At 38.5% G+C, this 18,205-nt stretch overlaps 10 protein-coding genes and 1 non-coding gene across 11 annotated transcripts; 6 read left to right on the top strand and 5 right to left on the bottom strand.

The window, feature by feature from the left end:
• Positions 1 to 33: 33 nt before the first annotated feature.
• rps2802 (40S ribosomal protein S28, Rps2802) lies at positions 34 to 288 on the top strand (the record flags this gene model as incomplete). Its single annotated transcript, XM_056183539.1, has 2 exons — positions 34 to 101; positions 150 to 288. The coding sequence occupies 2 exons, from the start codon at positions 34 to 36 to the stop codon at positions 286 to 288; spliced, it is 207 nt and encodes a 68-aa protein (XP_056039722.1).
• A 95-nt stretch (positions 289 to 383) lies between these two features.
• Positions 384 to 3,972, bottom strand: trs130 (TRAPP II complex subunit Trs130; the record flags this gene model as incomplete). Its single annotated transcript, XM_056183540.1, has 5 exons — positions 384 to 1,457; positions 1,503 to 1,925; positions 1,966 to 3,621; positions 3,670 to 3,896; positions 3,945 to 3,972. 5 exons carry the CDS (start codon positions 3,970 to 3,972, stop codon positions 384 to 386), a joined length of 3,408 nt encoding a protein of 1,135 aa, XP_056039192.1.
• A 498-nt stretch (positions 3,973 to 4,470) lies between these two features.
• Positions 4,471 to 6,645, top strand: nup60 (nucleoporin Nup60; the record flags this gene model as incomplete). Its single annotated transcript, XM_056183541.1, has 1 exon — positions 4,471 to 6,645. The coding sequence occupies one exon, from the start codon at positions 4,471 to 4,473 to the stop codon at positions 6,643 to 6,645; it is 2,175 nt and encodes a 724-aa protein (XP_056039564.1).
• Positions 6,646 to 6,944: 299 nt separating this feature from the next.
• On the bottom strand, positions 6,945 to 7,337 carry lsm7 (Lsm2-8 complex Lsm7; the record flags this gene model as incomplete). Its single annotated transcript, XM_056183542.1, has 2 exons — positions 6,945 to 7,236; positions 7,288 to 7,337. 2 exons carry the CDS (start codon positions 7,335 to 7,337, stop codon positions 6,945 to 6,947), a joined length of 342 nt encoding a protein of 113 aa, XP_056039734.1.
• A 707-nt stretch (positions 7,338 to 8,044) lies between these two features.
• dsc5 (UBX domain Sre1 cleavage protein) lies at positions 8,045 to 9,481 on the bottom strand (the record flags this gene model as incomplete). Its single annotated transcript, XM_056183543.1, has 2 exons — positions 8,045 to 9,220; positions 9,374 to 9,481. 2 exons carry the CDS (start codon positions 9,479 to 9,481, stop codon positions 8,045 to 8,047), a joined length of 1,284 nt encoding a protein of 427 aa, XP_056039565.1.
• Positions 9,482 to 10,018: 537 nt separating this feature from the next.
• On the top strand, positions 10,019 to 11,185 carry ear1 (SPRY domain membrane protein, specificity factor required for ubiquitination Ear1; the record flags this gene model as incomplete). Its single annotated transcript, XM_056183544.1, has 1 exon — positions 10,019 to 11,185. The coding sequence occupies one exon, from the start codon at positions 10,019 to 10,021 to the stop codon at positions 11,183 to 11,185; it is 1,167 nt and encodes a 388-aa protein (XP_056039414.1).
• Positions 11,186 to 11,890: 705 nt separating this feature from the next.
• Positions 11,891 to 13,153, top strand: cgs2 (dual-specifity cAMP/cGMP phosphodiesterase Cgs2; the record flags this gene model as incomplete). The annotated part of the gene is made up of 4 exons (XM_056183545.1): positions 11,891 to 11,980; positions 12,027 to 12,035; positions 12,083 to 12,498; positions 12,622 to 13,153. 4 exons carry the CDS (start codon positions 11,891 to 11,893, stop codon positions 13,151 to 13,153), a joined length of 1,047 nt encoding a protein of 348 aa, XP_056039567.1.
• A 695-nt stretch (positions 13,154 to 13,848) lies between these two features.
• Positions 13,849 to 14,822, bottom strand: ret2 (coatomer delta subunit Ret2; the record flags this gene model as incomplete). Its single annotated transcript, XM_056183546.1, has 4 exons — positions 13,849 to 14,115; positions 14,270 to 14,673; positions 14,739 to 14,778; positions 14,820 to 14,822. 4 exons carry the CDS (start codon positions 14,820 to 14,822, stop codon positions 13,849 to 13,851), a joined length of 714 nt encoding a protein of 237 aa, XP_056038992.1.
• A 494-nt stretch (positions 14,823 to 15,316) lies between these two features.
• On the bottom strand, positions 15,317 to 15,391 carry SOMG_20274. Its single transcript has one exon. It is a non-coding gene; the product is annotated as a tRNA-Lys (tRNA).
• Positions 15,392 to 15,723: 332 nt separating this feature from the next.
• On the top strand, positions 15,724 to 16,461 carry cia1 (histone H3-H4 chaperone Cia1; the record flags this gene model as incomplete). The annotated part of the gene is made up of 1 exon (XM_056183547.1): positions 15,724 to 16,461. One exon carries the CDS (start codon positions 15,724 to 15,726, stop codon positions 16,459 to 16,461), a length of 738 nt encoding a protein of 245 aa, XP_056039558.1.
• A 450-nt stretch (positions 16,462 to 16,911) lies between these two features.
• SOMG_04770 (GTPase interacting protein involved in vesicle tethering at the Golgi) lies at positions 16,912 to 17,199 on the top strand (the record flags this gene model as incomplete). Its single annotated transcript, XM_056183548.1, has 3 exons — positions 16,912 to 16,949; positions 16,986 to 17,017; positions 17,072 to 17,199. The coding sequence occupies 3 exons, from the start codon at positions 16,912 to 16,914 to the stop codon at positions 17,197 to 17,199; spliced, it is 198 nt and encodes a 65-aa protein (XP_056039076.1).
• Between the last annotated feature and the right edge of the window lie 1,006 nt (positions 17,200 to 18,205).

Here is an 18,205-nt window from a genome sequence, read left to right on the forward strand (position 1 = left end):
ACTTGTACACTGAACGCGTAGTTTTCAACAAACATGGATTCCTCAAAGGTCCCAGTCAAATTGGCTAAGGTTATTAAAGTCCTTGGACGTACCGGATCTCGGTAAGTAGATTGTGGAATTATAACAAAAATTGACTAACATCTGTTTAGTGGTGGTGTCACCCAAGTCCGTGTCGAATTCATGGATGACACTTCTCGTTCCATCATTCGTAACGTTAAGGGTCCTGTTCGCGAAGACGATATCCTTGTCTTGTTAGAATCTGAACGTGAAGCTAGACGCTTGCGTTAAAAAATTGAAATCAAAGAGGATATTATTTTGCGATTCTTCATCGCCAATGTTTATTTGATTTTATTTCAGAGTACTTCAGCATGGTCCGGACGATTCTAAGGAGAACGACCAACCACAGCGTACTTTGGATTTTTCACTGTCAAAATATTATCATCCTTTGAATGAACATGTATATCTGGTAGCAAAAGTCTTCCTGCTGTTAGGAATATAACTGTAAATGTTTCTCGTATTGTAGCTCCCATTCCTTTCAAACTTATTTTTTTCCGTATAGGACCAGCAAAAAGAATAGAATTTGTAAAAGTTGATACCTCGTACATCAGCTCAAACCTGTGCTTTTCACAATCGGCGTCAGTACTGCTTGGCACATGGGCAACCGTGAACTCAAGTTCTACCTTTGTGGGAATATTCAAGGATATGTTTGTTGGTAACTTCCAAACGCAATCAACCTGGACTATGTCTTTCTTATTTTGTATCGTGATAGGTCCCAACGTATGCAAACAGTTCATCGGTGTTACGAAACATGCTGTTTCTTTCGTTCTGTGAGGCAATTGCAATGTCGATAAAACGTCCTTTACTGTCAATGGAGCTTTCAAACGCTTCAAAAGACAAGAGAACTCTTCCAAAAATATTTGGTTGCTTTTCAATAACAGCTTCGTTTGCTTAGTCTCAGGCATACTTATTAATTCAGGCAATGAAATTTGGCCATTCGACCAAACTATGGTATCATTAGTTTTACGACAAATAGATTCAATCCAATTTGTTATAACGTTTATGTTCATTCGGCTTAGATATCGTTCACACTCATTGTACAAATATTCGAAAAGAAGGTCAGTAATTCGCAAACAGTCCACAGTGACAATATGTTGTTTCCGTTTCCAGCCCTTCGAGGGGATCTTTTTGAAACAATCTATTATATCCAAAATTGTTAGTTTGTAAGGTATCGCGCAATCATCTGTTTCTTGACTATCCAGGTTCGTAGTTTTTATTCTCCAACCGAAAAATAAAATTGGTTCCTTGGGCTTTAGCCGAAGAAAAAAAGTTTGAAAATCTTGTTCATTCTCGTCAAGCTCACAGGAAACCTCTGCAAAATCTATTTTCTTTTTCAATACCGGCAGATAAAAATTAATAAGCTTTTCATCTTGAGTTTTGTAAGTTAATTTTATGTTCAACTGCAAGTTTAGGTTAGTAAAAGCAACCGATTGGTATGAACGTACATCATTATTTTCATCATCATCATTTCTTAAAGGAAAGTGCAAAACAACCTTTCCTAGTCGCTTAATATTTTCAAGATAAGCGACCTCATTATGAATTGATAAAGTACAGTCAGAATATTCGTCAAGGAAGCATTGACTTGTTCTATTGTGCTCTTCTTTATTATTTGATTCAAAAGTTAAGCCCACTTTCTGATTTTCTTCAAATTGTTCTCCAAAGCATATCCGAAAAACAGATTGAAATCTATCATTCACATAACGTTGAGGTACAGATGCTTGAACTGTGGAAAGATGTCGTCCACTTAGGGAGGGTTGGAAAACTGATATTTCTTGTTGAGGATCAAATGTATCTTTCTTGAAGAGTACCGGCATCCCCTTTGGTTTTATTATCATTTCACTTACGGAGTAACTCCCGGGAAGGATATCCTAAGTTGTTAGTATATGCATAAAAAGACTAAGATCGTACGTTACAGCTCAAAATAATCGTTGAATCTTTCTCAATGCTTTTTAAGCGGAATTTTAATTTGAACGGCCGGGAATTAGAAATCAAAGTACACATGACAGATTCCAGCATATCCAAACTAAAGATAGAAGAAGTGATTTTTACTTTAAGCTCTAGAGCCGTCTCCTCGGACACATTTGTTAAGTTCGATAAACTGACACAAAAGAAATCATCCAAAGTCAGATCCGTGGTAGGAGGAATACGGTCAACTATTTCACCGGCTGCTTTAAAACAATCAGGATTTTTGTATTCTTTGAGCATGTTTACTAAGAATTCGATGGCCTCATGAGCTTTATCAACCTTCATTAGTATATCAATGTAAAATTGAATCCATTTCTCTTTGAAGGCATCGCTTTTCCAGAAAAGTGGTAGACTCGAGGTTTGTAGCATTTCGTAAGCCTTATCATAATTGCCAAGCATATAAAGTACTACAGCAGCTTCAGATGCGGTGTTGCTGAAGGACAAGCGATTTTTTCTCTGCCCAAAAATATGTAAGGCTTCTTCAGAAAGTTGCAAATATTTTTTTAAAAAAGATTCCAAACTGTCAATTTCTTCAATGCCTTGAAATTCTTTATGTATATCATCATCGCGCTCTAACTTTGGTAGAGAACCTTCCTCATGCCAAAGTAGCAGCGTATTCTCGTGTAATAAGTTTTTCAAATAGGCCATTTTAAGAAGAATAGAACGAGTAAATAGAGCTAATCTTGCATTAGAAGTAGGTACCTTGACGTCGTTATCCTTTGCATTTTGATTTATGAGACTCTTCAAATAATTGCAGGAGTCATATTTAAAACGTAGAAAAAGTAGAGGGTTCTTATTCACAAACTGATCAAAAAAATGATAATTTAGGAATTGGAATGACTGTTGAAGTAGTGAATATGATCTGTCGTAATTTTTTATCTGCAAATTCAACTGAATCAGCTTTGAGAACAAGTAAAACCCAATGTGAAAAAAAGAGAACTTTTCAGAAGACAACAACTGCTGAAGATTTGCGGAAGTTGAATCAAAAAGCAAGGCCTTAGCATTCAATTCCAAAGGAGCCGGTACCACATCTGATCCTTCACCAAAGTATTTTACCATATCGGGTTTTCCATCTACAGTCCTAAGAATTTCATTGAAAGTTCCAAACATTTCGCCAAATTGCTCAACAGACTCGTTGTATAAAGATAATTCCAAATAACTAGCTCCTAATCGTTCTTTTTGTAAAAAGTAGACCAAAAAATCAGAAAAGATCGACGTATCCTGTAAGTTTATGAACTTGGCTTGTTCAGAAAGCTGAAGAAACCGATAATTTAAGGCATCCAAAACCGACTTTTGTAAGCAACCTAAAAATGTATTCCAGCATTCCGCATCAGGAGTTCCAAATCGAACATAGTCCAGCCTTGTACACCGATTTGTATTAGCTGTATTAAAGTCATTCCTAAGGCGGTCAATAGTAGACTTTGCTACAAAGTAGGAGCTCGACCTTGAATGCGACCTGCCTAATGGACCAGATGATCGTTTGACGCCCTGAGATCGTGCTACCAAGAGAATCATCCAGGATTGACTGTCATTTTGAGAGACCTTTTTCGACCAATCCAATGCTAAAGGACGGTGTTGCATTTTATACGTATCCGAATCCTAGTTACACGTTAGTAAGAATAGGCCCAGTGAGAAGAAAAGCAATACCTCTTCTGGCAAAATCAACATGTTCACCAGCGGAGTCTTTAATAATGTTGCATCTTTAGAATTATCGAGCGAAGTATAATGTTCCACCCATGGAACGAATTCAAGCTCCAAACTCGTGATAAAATGCTTTTTATACTGAAATGATTCGACCCACTGTAAATTTCGTAAAGGAATTTTACTTTTCACGTCCGTTGCTATTGTGGACCACACGCCAAATGGATCATAGTCTTAAATCTATATGAGTAAACGCGTTCTACAATTATTTCTTCACTTACACTGAACTGAAGGCTTTGTTTTTACCATTAACCAAAATAAAAGTAGGAAAGCACTCCTTTTTCTTTCCTCAATGGCGTTTCTATTTATTTGTTGACAGCCAGAGTGAGCGTGAAAGGCTGTACTAATCCCGTGCTACATGACAGTAAATGCTTTAACGGATTGCATAAAACTAATACGGCAACCATGGTGATGAGAAGCATTCGTAGTAAGTTAGGCATGCAAACAAAAGCAAAAAGAATCCATATATGGGGCAAACGCATTCATGGTAACGATCTTTATAACTAGTAAAGTTTACAGTAGTTATGAATTTATTGAATTCCATAAAGGGAAGAAGCTCTTTTCAGAATTGTTGTTTTGTGTATTCTATCGCATTGCAGAGTGGTACGCTATTTACACCTACGCTTTTTTGGGTTATTGTTATTTCTTCTACCACCAAGCAGGATAGTTATCCAAAGGGAAGAAAAAACAGTTGTTGTTCTGTAATAAAGGTATTTCAATCCTATTGGTTTGAATAAGAACGCGAAAATGTCTTCAGGACCTGTTCGAACGAATCGAAAGGATAAATCAGTGCACAAAAACAAGCCATATGATAGAATTACAGAGTCTTCGCCATTGAAATCACCACAAACACCCTCGAAATCGATCGTGCAACGCGCAAAAGAATGGCTGACACCTTCTTCTTGGAAAAAGACAATTGCCTTTTTAAGTAAGATCCCGTCTGAAGAATCGGAAGACGAAGAGCGAGGCTTAATGACCGATAGCAGCGAGGAAATTAAGTCAGAAGATCGTTCCTTTCAAAAGCAGCCTCGAACACTCGAATCTCCAAAGACTCCTGCTGTCCCCCGTGGTAGCTCATTACCTCCAATTTCCAATCAAGATTCACCAAACCAGCTTTTAGCTATGTTTTTTTCAAACAAGGGAAAACAGCCCCTAAATGAGGTGGAACGCGAAGGAGTCATGAGCCTTTTGTCTAGAAATGGTTCTCCTACTTCAACAACCCATCATTCTCCTTCCGTCCCTTCCCAACAATTTAGCACTCCCAAATACGCTGATCCTCATCGTGCTGTTTCAAGTGAGTCTCGCATTCAAACCTCAAGCTCTTTTCACCCTAGCCCTAATTCTTCTAGGCAATGGCCTGCTTTCCGTTCTACTTTCTCTCCGGTTCTCGGGCATTCGAAACCTCTTAATGTATCAGGAAATTCGCCGCTTTCAGCTCAAAAAACTAGTTACTATGGACCTACAATGTCTACCCCTTTTCGCAAAAACTTACAACGGAAACGTCATTCCACTACTCCTGTCGGTGCTTCAAAGTTAACTTCTTTGATTTCGTCTACTACTCCCGACTTTGCTTCAAAGCGTAGCAAGAACGAGTCTTTTAATGGAAGCTTTACCGCAAATGAGGATTCTTTCAGCACCGTCCCCGCTTCTTCCCCTTTTCCTCCTTCGCAAAGCACACCTCAGCAGAAAACACCCAGTCGTACGGCCGCAAACCTAATGAGCATTTTAGAAAGTAAAGAAAGTCCAGCCACTAGCTCTCCCAAAGAAAGCATTGCAAAAACTACGAAAGCTTCTTATATCAGTCCCTATGCGAGACCTGGCGTTACTACTTCCCGTCGCCGTCATACGCTTGCCAAGGAAGAAGCTCGTCCCTTGAAGACAATAGAGGAAAAACAGGAAGTACCAGCTGTTGAGGCTCTTGATAAGTCATCAAACTTACAAACATTTAAACCTGACTTTACTCCTCAATTCCTAAAAGAACCCGCCGTTTCTGAAACCAAAAAGGAACCGGAGTTCACTTCGAAGGAAACCGGCGTTGATTCTTCAAAGACAACTCCGGTATTTAAATTCACTGCCGCATCTAGTAGTCCCTCAAATAGCATTTTCTCCAAGTCAACAAAGCCTACTGAAAATGTAACAAAAGAACAGCCTACCGTAGCAGCTGAGCAAGAGGAAGCAATTGATGTTGACATGGAGGAGTTGAAGGAAGAACCCAAGAAAGAGAAAATAAATATTTCTTCTCCTAAAAAGCCGTCTGAAAAACAACCGGCTTTGGGGGAATCTTTTGCAAACCTTTCAAAGTCAAAGCCTCTTACAACTTCGGTAGAAGCTCCTAAAGCTACTGAATCTCAAGGTTTTTCTTTTGGTTCCCTTGCCAATAAATCAGCGTTTACTGGTGGCTCTTCCGTTGAGCAAAAGAAAGATGATAAATCGAGCATTCCCTCAATTCCATCCATGAGCTTTGCTGCTTCGGCTACCGATGCAGATACTGGGGCTTCTGGATCTATCAAAGAGCCTAAGCCGTTTTCCTTTGCTGCTCTTACCACGTCCCCAAAGGCGGATGAGAAGCCGACAGAAAAACCAGCTTTTACCTTTGGAAATGTTGGTAAAACTCAAGCTGCCAAAGAGCCTAAACCATTTTCCTTTGCAACTCCTACTGCGTCTCCAAAGGTTGAGGAAACCCCAAAAGAAACTCCTGTTTTTACTTTTGGTAGTACCGGAAGCAACGCCTTTTCTTCCGCCGCTCCTACTCTCGCGCCAAAGGAAGAAGGCGTTTCTGAAGAAGCAAACTTGCCTCAGTTTTCATTCACTGTTTTGCCGAAGAAGGACATTCCTGGTGATACTACAGACGAAAAGGCACTGTCTGTTACAGACGAGGTACCGTCCTTTTCTTTTTCAACTTTAGAAAAGAAAGACGAATGAGATAATGGCTCGAAAAGATTTAGCTTGTCGAGTTTTCATTTGGGACGATGATGAGATACTCGTTTCGCAAACTTTTTGAAATATACTGAGATTGTTTTAATTTTTGAATAGATTTTACGAGTAAAATTGGGAATATATGATGAAAAAGGGTAACGGGTGATGATAAATTTAGTTGATTTGTACAATTGATTTCATTCATGTAAAATAGAAAGACATTTCCATTACAAATGAGGGATAATACATATAAAAGTAAAATTTTGTCTTGTTCCTTTTTCTTTTTTCTTCTTTTGTTCATTCAATTACTCTTGTTGCAAAAATGGATTAGGGATTTCCTCAGAACCATCCATTGGAGCAAGGAGAACCAAAGTAGTACCACGTACAACTATCAAACCAAGTTTCCTGGTTTTGTCTAAGAATTTACCGTCTTCGGGGTTTTTTAAATGTTCATCCACGTCGTCTAAAACAAGATTCATAAGCTGATCATAACCTTTGAGCACACCGCTAATTTGACGTCCTCCTGTAAAGGTAGCTTGGATTCGTTGATCTTGGTATCTCGACAAGTCTAAGATGGATTCTTTCCTGGGTTTTTCTCTATACAACAGCTGTTTAGTAACGATGTTCTCAATGGATGAGATTCCTTACGTGGGCTGACTAGAATTAGTAGGTCCTGGGCGCTTTTGAAAGGAAGACATATTGATTGAATTCTTGTTTCAATTATAACCAACTTTTAAACAAAATGGTAAATTTTGGGAAATGCTGAATATCATATAGGTAGCTTTCATGAACCCATGGAGGATTGGGAAGTCGAAGACGCACTCACTATATACAAAGTCATATGTGATTTTATACATATATGGTAGAGCAATGTATGAATTAAGTTATACTTTTTGGTGGGTTAATTCATATGAATACATGAAGAAATTAGAGATTTGATTAGAAAACGACCAAAGCGTCTCGCTTGAAAGCCATCGTAGGAATGTCTATCGTCGTTACTTGTGAGCAATAATCAATTCAGCTATTGACAAGTCGATAGTCCTAAAAACAAAAGACTCGAAATAAATATAATGTAGTTTATAAGATGTAATAATGAAATGTAAAAGGCATGCAACTTCCTATAATACAAAAGTTCGTTCTTGGATTGAATGTTAACGATGGTTTCCTTGGTAAAAGAAATGTAAAGACAAGAATTTGCTTTCGAGATAAAACGTATATGGCATTTGAAAACACGCAAAAAGTAAAGGAAGAATCAAAACTAGAGAAAGCATTTCATGGGATACTGCTCATATAACAAGAATCAGGGCGACGTTAGCAACAAAAAAAGAATATAAGAATTAGAATGAATAGAAAATTCCACAATGGGGAGAACCGGCGATAGAACACGACTGTGTATTCTTATCATTTAATCTTCTAGTTCGACAACAACGGTGCCACTAGGAAACACGGAAGGAAGATTGCTAATTGTTGCATCCGCTACCAAAATCTCCCTTGGAAGAGAGGAGTAAAGACTAAATTGAAATTTGTATTCATAATCCTCAGGAGGCGTAAGATTAGCGGACGAAGACATAGCTTCTTCATAAGCTTCGGGGTTTTCTTTAGCGAAAAGCAAGCTGTCCACGAATTCGTAAACGCTTTTCACAAGACTATCATTCTCAAATCTCCGAATAACACGAGACCCATCAGGCAAGCGAATAGAAAGACGAGCTGCTTTCGTGTTGGGTTGTGGTTCAGAGGGAATGTTAACAGCCAGCCAAGAGCGATACTGAAGAGATAATTCTTTCAATTTCTCTTTTTCCTCTTGTTCCTTTTGTTTAAGCTCACGTTCTTTCTTGGCCTGCTGTTGTCTCTGGCGATCGCGAGCAAGCGATACTTGATAAGCATCGTCTTGTTGGCGTCTTAATTCTCTGGCAGATTCCCTTTCATCTATCTCCGTACGGAACCTTTCCAGAGAAGGCAGGTGGCGTGCTAATGCATTTGTCAATGTACTTTGAAGGAGAGTTGAATCTGTAGGTCCATGCAAATGAGCTGCGACCACAAGCTCTGAGAGTTGAGGAGAATACATAACTAATACGGCAGAAGGAAACTTTGTACAATTAAATTTTCTCGATCCCTGAAAAGCTTCGTCTTCGCAAACGTCACCTATCCAGCAAAGAATGTTGCGGCGGGATAAGAATCCTTTAACTTCTTCATCCATGAGAACTTTCTTCGAAAAGTCCTCCATTTCGTCACTCTTCGTGCTAGTGAAAAACAAAAGAGCTACCCCACAACTACGCTTCGTCCGTGCCAATGCTTCCATATACCCACCTTCGGTGAAGAAGTCAACATGATCTGTACCATACTGTTCTTCCAAATTTTGAAGCAGCTTGTTTGCTGCATCGGCTGGCGATAAGTAGCGTTTCCTGGGGCCTAAAATAGGAAGGAATGTCGGTAGTAATGGCACTCGTGATAAAAATATCCAAAACTTGCAGAAGCCACTGAAAATAACAGAGAACATGGAATGAAAGAATCCAACTCCTGAAGCCGACTCCTTTTTTCTGCTTTCCTGGGAAGACTCACCTGTCAAAAACTCTACGGCCTCCTAAAGTGCACGGTTAGTGACATCTGAAACAAAGCATGTCATAAATCGCTGATAGAAAACAAAATAAATTTCTATTATAAATGAAATGCACCTGTCAAAGCAATGGCTTGATGGTTTGTCTATCCATCCTTTAATGAGCATTAACTCACATACCTCAACGTTCCAATTAAAGGACTCTAAAACAGAATGGGCAGTATCCACAGGAACATCTAAAGAGCTCTGTAAAGCTTGAATTGCTTCCTGTTCACCAGATCTTGACATATTGTCGATATTGGTAAACGGATACCTTGCCCTCAGTGGGAGTCCAACATCATACATGGAAGCATACGTTCACCAACACGTTACTAAATGCTGAATCAAATCAGCAGCGTCAATTCTTTCTAAATTAGAATATTTTTCTCTTTAATTTCTAGAATTAAAGACTATAACTTGTTTTATTTTTAGATATCATTTCTTAGTCGTAATCGCAGAATTGGGTTGTACTCATCTGTCTCTGTGGAGTAATCACCAGGTACACTTTTGTTTCTGTTCATAAACTATTATTAAGAAAGAAAAGACTGTTTTTTCACAGAATTTTTGAGTGGAACTGAAAAATAGTCAGGCGTTACTGGTTTCGGACTCTTTAAGGAAACGTAACAAGTTTAAAATCACTACTTTTTCTACTTTCCTGTAAATCGTTTCAAAATTTAATAACCTGTTGAAAAGGGCATGGATTGCTAGGGCTACGATTTCGAAACGTTAAGCATCAAACTACAAAAAAGGATCGCATTACTACTTTCTTGTTGGATTTCTGTGAGTATGCCTTTCTCCATTAAGCAGGAGCTTATTAGTCAAGATGATGAGTCTGATGATGCCTTGCTGAAATTCGTCCTTTTTCTGTTTATAAGCTTCTTTTCAACATTGGGTGCACTCATGTTTGTAACACTAGTGTTGGTTCTGTTTCGATATGCTGGCCACGCAAGGATCTTGTTACGAAATAATACTCCCGGTGAATTGGATGATGAAGCAATTGAGAATAATAACATCGACGAAGAAGGATTTGCTCATCTAAGTGAACCCGCAAAAGAACGATTTTTGCAGGCTCGCGATTTTGAGATGAGTGCTGCTCAATCCCGCATCAATACCGATGCGAAATTAATTGATTTTTTGCAAGTTCAGGAAAAAGGGGTGTTTGCGTGGCACTTTATGCCCAATTTGGACTTGGGTGCTTATGCAACCAACCGGACGGAACTTTCTTTCACTAAAAACGAAGAATGTTGTCTTCAAACAAATCTCCCATTGCAACGAATCAACGAAGTATATTATTGGGAAGCTAAGTTGTTGGAAGTCGACGAAAATACTACAATCTCTATAGGATTGACTACGAAACCGTATCCGCCCTTTCGCATGCCAGGTTGGAATTTCTGGTCGCTGGCGTATATCTCTGACGGAACACGAAGATGCAATTCGGCTTTTACGAGCAAGTCGTATGCATCTTTTTATCAAAAGGGAGACGTAATTGGAGTGGCTTATAAACCAAAGGCGAATAGAGTGTTTTTTACAAGAAATGGCCGCCGCTGTGCTGAATTGCCGTGCACATATCGAAACGTGTATCCGACAGTGGGTGCAACAGGTCCATGTGTTGTGCATGTCAATCTTGGTCAGGCTGGATATGTCTTTATCGAAGCAAACATTAAAAAGTGGAGATTGGCTCCTCCGGTAGGAAGTTTAGCACCACCTCCTTCGTACTCTACACCGCAACCAACCGTAAATTGGGACACAATCAGTGAATCATCTGCTCAAACGGTCACACAAACAGATGTAAATCCTCCGCAAAATCCGCAATTTAATTCTTCTGGTAATATTAGTGGGTCACTTTCTTCATATAATACAGCTGTACAAGGGTTTCCTTCTTCCTCTTATGCCCAATCTTATCCCATGCATTCGATGCCTGCACGCGACAAATCTGAAGATGAACAGCAATAAATGATGACTTATCGTGTGCCTCCTATAAGATTTTCTTTTTTTGAAAAGATACAATGAATAATTTATGATTTTTTTTTCTCGTTCAAGTTACTGTCATGGTTTTTTCTTTGCATTGTTGTACGATGTATAGGTTGCAAAGTTGAGGGATTCATGCACTTGGTTTTTATGAAAAATGAAAGAACTCTGTATATTCTAAAGAATGATAATAATGGTATTCTTGGAGTGAGTGTAGGAACAAATGTAAGCAGCAAATTAAAAGACTTGTCACAAACTGTCTCAAAGATAAAACTGTTGCGCTAAATAAATATATGATGGAAGAATTGCTAAAAGGTTTTTTGTTGAACCTACAATGTTTTTAAATCGCACGTTTGCTTCCCTAGGGTCTTGCTAGAGGAAGTGAACGACGGAATGCGACCTTTTTTTGGTCTGCGATTTCCGTCCGCTTATATAACTAAAAAAAAATTTTTTCTGCAAGTAGATACATCTTGGAATTCCACAAATTCTCGTTTACTTCGTATTTCCTTTCCAAATGGAGTTTGTTTATTAACAGCACGCATCGAAATGCAGTATACCATTTAAATGGAGCATCATTAAGTTCGCTAGGTTTATCTTGAGCTTAACACACGAGTACGTCAACGTGACATAAAAAAGAGAATTAAGACTGAAAGCTTTAGGTCCTATAGAGGTGCATCCTTAGCCAAAACCATGCATCCTACAGTTGAAGGAAAAGCTGAAAAACCATCGAGAAAACGATATTCTGAGACGTCTCATGAATCTTTCACATTATATTCATTGGTATGCTACTTTTTTGGGTCGAAAAGGTTATGTTAACGTTCATTAGGGCACAAATGTAAGAACGCAAAAATAGGAGAAGAGTAAAGAGCTTACACAGCATAGGGGGGGCCATTAGAGTCAGGTTGTAGTGCTCATCTTTTGTCGGATGGGACATTTAAGGAGATCGTCTCAATCGACGGAGGAGGACATCTTTCTGCATTGGCGGAGTTGATAGAAAAAAAACTACTGACAGTCGACATTGATGAGCAGAACTTCCAGTTTGCAGGAGAAGGAACACCTCTTAACAGTATATATGCAAAAGCGTGGTTGTTTTCCGAGCAGCGTATTAAAACTTTCTTAATTTCACACTGCCATTTAGATCATATATACGCTTGCGTTATTAACAGTGCAATGTTTGGTCCACAAAATCCGAGAACAATCGTGGGCTTGGAATACGTGATCGATACCCTTAAAAAGCATATATTCAATAACCAAGTGTGGCCTGCGTTAGATAAAGCTGGTTTTATAAATTTCAAGATGTAAGGATAAAGGGCGCTTTTTCTACCGTACCAATTGCAGACGAATATTTAGAACATAATGGAACGGATAGAGCGGTTGTTGTTTTGCTTTGTTTTGTTTGTGTGGTTACTAACACTTTTTAGAATCAATGAAGCCACGTATACCAACATAACCTCTACCTTGTCTGTATTACCTTTTCCCGTGAACCATGGCTCATCGTTTGGACATGAATTGAAGTCGTCGGCATTTCTCATTCGCAACATGTTATCCGACCGGTATTTCGTAGCCTTTGGGGACGTAGAGCCAGATAGAGTAGCATCAGATTCGCTTAATATCTATATATGGAGAGTCTGTGCTGAACTCATTGCTAAAAAGAAGCTATCCCATATATTAATTGAATGCTCTACTCCCGATATATCTGATGCCTTACTGTTTGGCCATTTCTGTCCTCGGCATCTAGTGGATGAGCTTTGCTCGCTTCGGTCTTTTGTTAATGAGCTAGGTGAAAGTATGGATAATGTCACTGTATTAATAACTCACTTGAAATCTCATCCTCTTGAGGTAATCGATCCTGAAGTCGTCATCGTGGAGCAGCTTGAAGCTTTGAGTAAAGCATGTTCCTTGCCCGTTAAATTTAAAATAGTCAAACGAGGACAGTTTTATAGATTTTCCTGAAAAGGGGTGTTACGGTCTTGGTCACAGATTTTATATTCGGTTTGCAGTAATGCAATGTGTATGATCATAATCACTCGCTTTTCATTTGTTTTTGAAATTACTTTTCAATTTACATCTTCTTTGTTTATTCTTTTCTTTTCCTTTTTCTTATTATACGAAGTTTTGCATTACTTACCTCCATCATTAGAATTTTTATACATTACATGCGATTGGGATTTTGGACATAAGGGAACATTATTGTTAATTAAAGCTCGATGTTTTATTAATTGGTTTTTGACTATACCGGTTACTCTATGGGTTCAATTAGAACAGCACGCTTCATACTAATCCGAGAAGGATGATTAACTACTAGTTGTACAATGGAATGAATCATAATATAGCATTTTAACATGACCTGATGGTGTTTGATTTTTTGGCTTAACAGTAAATTTTTTTATTGTTCACAATAAAAAAGCAAATAAACGTATATACAAAATAGCGGATATGTCGTTGACTAATTTACTAGAGCAGATGAGCAAAGATCAATACCATCTAGGAAATTTCATTGACAACAATATTCAGTTTTCACTTGATCTACAAATAGCTGGGTGAAAATAAAAAGAATGAATATTACAAGTATAGGCAAGCATTAGAAGAGAAAAACAATGTTAAGCGAAACCGAGGAATTATAACAAAGGGGTCATTGGCTGTATATTTTAAAACATTGGAGTAGTTGTTTTTTTCTTACCTAACTGCATACCCTTCGCCCGAGGGGCAGATGCAGCATTTGCAGCAGAACGATATGATTCCATAGCAGATTCTTCTTCTGCATTAGCGGTCATGGTAGTATTGACGGTTTGGTATCCAACCGACTCATAAATATCAGATGAAGCATGAAGAGCACCACGTTTAGCATCTTTCTTTTGCATTTCTAATTGTTTAATGCGACGTTTTCTTTCTTCGGTTGCTTCCAGTTCTTTATTCTAAACATCAGTGTTAGCCGTCTTAAGAACTCGAACAAAAATTAGGACAGTCATCCATAAATGGATATATTGTTGCAAATAAAATATTTCTCAACATATATTCCAACTACATAAGGATTTGCCCATGATAGAGCATGTCTATTGCAGTACTTACCCTTGAGACAATTTCTTGAATCTTTTCTTCATGACTTTCCATTTCCAAGTACATTTTGACCTGTGGGAGCGTAACATTATCCCGGTAACCCAGGCTCGTAACTTCGTCAAATGCTACGAAAATCTCAAAAGCATATTCCAAAATCTCTCTTTCATCTGAAGACGCACATATAGAAGTTAATGCTTGGGACAGTAAATGAAGAGTGTCAATGTCTTGTAAAATATTTGATTGCAAATTCGTCGTCAATACCATGTACAGTTCATCAAAAGGTTGGTATACGAAACGAACATTTTCTGTCTCTACAGTCGTATTTTGTGATTTTCCAGAAACCAATCCAGGAAAGGATGACAAAAGACTCTCGACACGAGCCCTAGACATTTCACGGAATTGACGGGAAATAATGGCTAGTCAAAATGTTAATTCACTTTCTACCCTCAACAAACAGCCGAGATATCTTGTTACAACGAACCTTTACCACCTCGATTCACAATACTTGCTGCTAACACAACCTAACAGGAATTAGCACATCATTTCACTTCTTGTAGCATACCATTTTAAAAAAGAAATTGCAATCGAATTGGAACAACCAAATCTATGATTTTGTTAATGGAAGGTAGATTCGCATGGTGTTGCATGAAAGGAGGTTTGCATAGAATTTCGATGTCGTAATAATTTCTACCGAAATGTACCACGGTCTTATAATAATTTGCGATGGTTGGTGTAGCTCTTTATCAGGAAAAAGTAAATAAACATTCCAAAAGAAAAATAAAATCAGAATAAGCCAAATCTAAGATAAATCAATCAATTTCCATGGAATCGTATCCAAATGTATGTTTTTAATTAGGGAATTGATTTCATTTTGGTTCTTTTCGAAGCGAATCGACTTTTTCATTTTACTCATATTTGCAAAAGCCTCAATAAAACAAATCCACCTTTGAGTTGGATGAATAGATTTTCCCAGTAATATGTAAGAAAACACTTTTTTCTTTTAAAAATGAAAAACAAAATACAGAGGAATCCAAAACAATAATAATTGTAAAAAAAGAACTCCCACTGCGAGACTCGAACTCGCAACCTTCCGGTTAAAAGCCGGACGCTCTAATCCGATTGAGCTAAACGGGACTTGTTGATAACTACAGTTTAGAAAACACTGTATAGTAAAAATATAAATTAAGTAACTCCTATAGATTTGTATTGTTTCTTACTTAGCTGCTTTGTACGCATAATAGATCCCTTATAAAGGTAAAAGGCTTCTACTTTTGATTCTTTTATCGTTCTATGAATTCGATCTTCTGAACGGGTGGATTTTCGAGATAACATATTCGAGCGTAGATCAGGATATACGGTATCGAACGATTGGGGAAAGATTTTACAAGTCACTATATGGACCGTCAACAAAGACTGGAAGTGAAGGCTTTCTGACTCTGCACCATCCTAGACGCGTTAAAACAAGGATGTCGATCGTCAATATCCTAAGCGTGAATGTCTTGAACAATCCAGCCAAGTTTTCAGACTCGTACAAATTCGAAATCACTTTTGAGTGCTTAGAACCGTTGAAAAGCGACCTGGAATGGAAATTAACGTACGTGGGTAGTGCTACATCTCAAAGCTATGATCAAATTTTGGACACGCTTTTGGTGGGACCTATTCCTATTGGAATCAACAAGTTTGTTTTTGAAGCAGATCCACCCAACATCGACTTGCTTCCAGAACTCAGCGATGTATTAGGAGTTACAGTGATTTTGCTGTCTTGTGCTTATGAGGAAAACGAATTTGTTCGCGTTGGTTATTATGTAAACAACGAAATGGAGGGAATCAACTTGCAAGAAATGGAAGATACCGAAATCAAGAAAGTCAAGGTTGACATTTCAAAAGTATGGAGAAACATCCTAGCCGAGAAACCAAGGGTGACAAGGTTCAACATTCAGTGGGATAATCCTGACTTTGATGATGCACCGCCTGTTCATCCAGAAGCCGAGGAGGAGGAGGAAGAAGAAGAGCCAGAGGAGGCCGACGAGGAACTCGAAGAGGACGGGGAACCCGAGGAAGAAGACGAAGACGAGGAAGAAGATGCTGGTGATGAGGAGGAAGAAGAAGAAATTGATATCGAAGACGAAGAAGAACCTTCCACCTCCCAACCTCAAAATCCCAAAAAAGAATCTAAAGCTCCCGATTCCACCGAGAAACAGTAAATTCGAATAATTGTTTTTGTTGAATGAATATCCATTCCCAATCCCTTTGTCGTCCTTTTCACTGGTCCTAAAACTCCGTTGATAATTATTCCTCAAGCTTGGAGCTCTTTAAGCACTAGAGTCTTGCCCTTCTTTGTCTTTCTTTTCTGCCAATACGAAGCGATATAATGCACCAGCACAGGGTTGTAGGGCTGGTTTCCTCAGTAGATTTGTTTATTTATGTTTTTGTTTACACGGTTCAGTCCGTGTATGAAGGACAAACCATCCTTTGCTCTTTAATCATTTTGTTTTTCTTTTCCTGAGATAGCGCGCTGCATCACCTTTCGTAACCCAAGGTCACAACCATTGAGTAACAGCCACGTAGGCTGAATGCGAACACTCAGACCATGATTTGACAGTACGCCTCAACCTATACTTTGAAAAAAAAAACCAGAAAAAGCGCATTCCTCGATGAGTACGGATTCCTTACCACGCAATTTAATGGAGCAGTAAGTGCATGGACAAGAATTGTGCTAAGAAAGCAGAAAAGCAATGGAGCTCCAGCAGCAATTGCAAGGTACGAATGCTTAAAATGAATGGCAAATTCGTGAACAATGGCTAATTTAAACAGCACTGTTGGACGAAATTGATCAAAATAAACAGGAATCGGAAAACATTAGCAGAGAGAGTGAGTATCTGTGCCAATATATTGGTAGCATGATGGCCTTCCAAAATCGGCAAAACGTCCTTAAAAAGTGAGCATCTCATCATGAATCGTGTTTCAAGTGGAACCTTCTTACCAAAGAAAGACGCGCCTGCAACCGAGAAACCAATCCTGGCCTTCCTTGGAGTCATGCTTCGGTCCATCCGATCTATTTTCAGATGAAGTCATAAGAAGTTTACGAAAGCAAAAACTCTTTTTCACTACCCATCTGGTAATCATGGACGATGGTTTCGGACTGTACCAATTTGCATTCCTTTTTCTTTTCCCCTTAATCACATATCAGGTTGTTCGCTTTGTCTACAATTATTTTTCATGAAAATGTTATTGTTAACTTTTTCCACGATTATTTCTTTGCGTTTTGTCCCGATCGAATGAATCAATTCTTCAACGTTCTTACAGTCGACGTAGGTAAGGGGTTCGTTTCCGTTATCGAGCATCCTATACTTGCGCTTTTTCCTTTCTATTTTCCCCTTTGTCAGTTCTTCACGTATTCTTATTCTCTATCCTGTTCCCGTTTCGTTTGGGCTCACCCATCTTTTCTTTTCCCTTCTGTTCTGTAACCTTAGTCTTGTTTTCTTTTTTGTTTATTATAACTGAATTTGAATCTTAAAAAAAAGAGCATGACCCCATTGAACAAGATTCATTCATCATTTGCGTGTTATGTTGCGGTTTCATTCCTAGTCTTTTGCGTATTTTAGAATGCACTTAATTTAATGCTACTTTTTCACATATGTTTTTCAACAAGTAGAGACTTGTAATCAAATGCATATCGCTGCAACTCACAAGTTCACAACGGCCACAAAATTTTGGCAATTCATCAAAAAGGCAGCATAGACAGTTCCTTAAAACAAAGAATTTACAAACAAGAACGGTTTCTCTGTCATTTCCTTTCATAAATACTATGCAAGTTTAATGAATTGCGCTCAAATCTGCATCTCAACTCACCTTTGTCTAAAACCCGTTTTTCCCTCTCCAGCCATTCTTTACGCTTATGTTACGAAGGTTTACTCTGCTACTCCTGACTACACAGCTACAGCGGCT

Source organism: Schizosaccharomyces osmophilus, chromosome 3 (assembly GCF_027921745.1).
Source record: "Schizosaccharomyces osmophilus chromosome 3, complete sequence".
NCBI classification, from domain to species: Eukaryota; Fungi; Ascomycota; class Schizosaccharomycetes; order Schizosaccharomycetales; family Schizosaccharomycetaceae; genus Schizosaccharomyces; species Schizosaccharomyces osmophilus.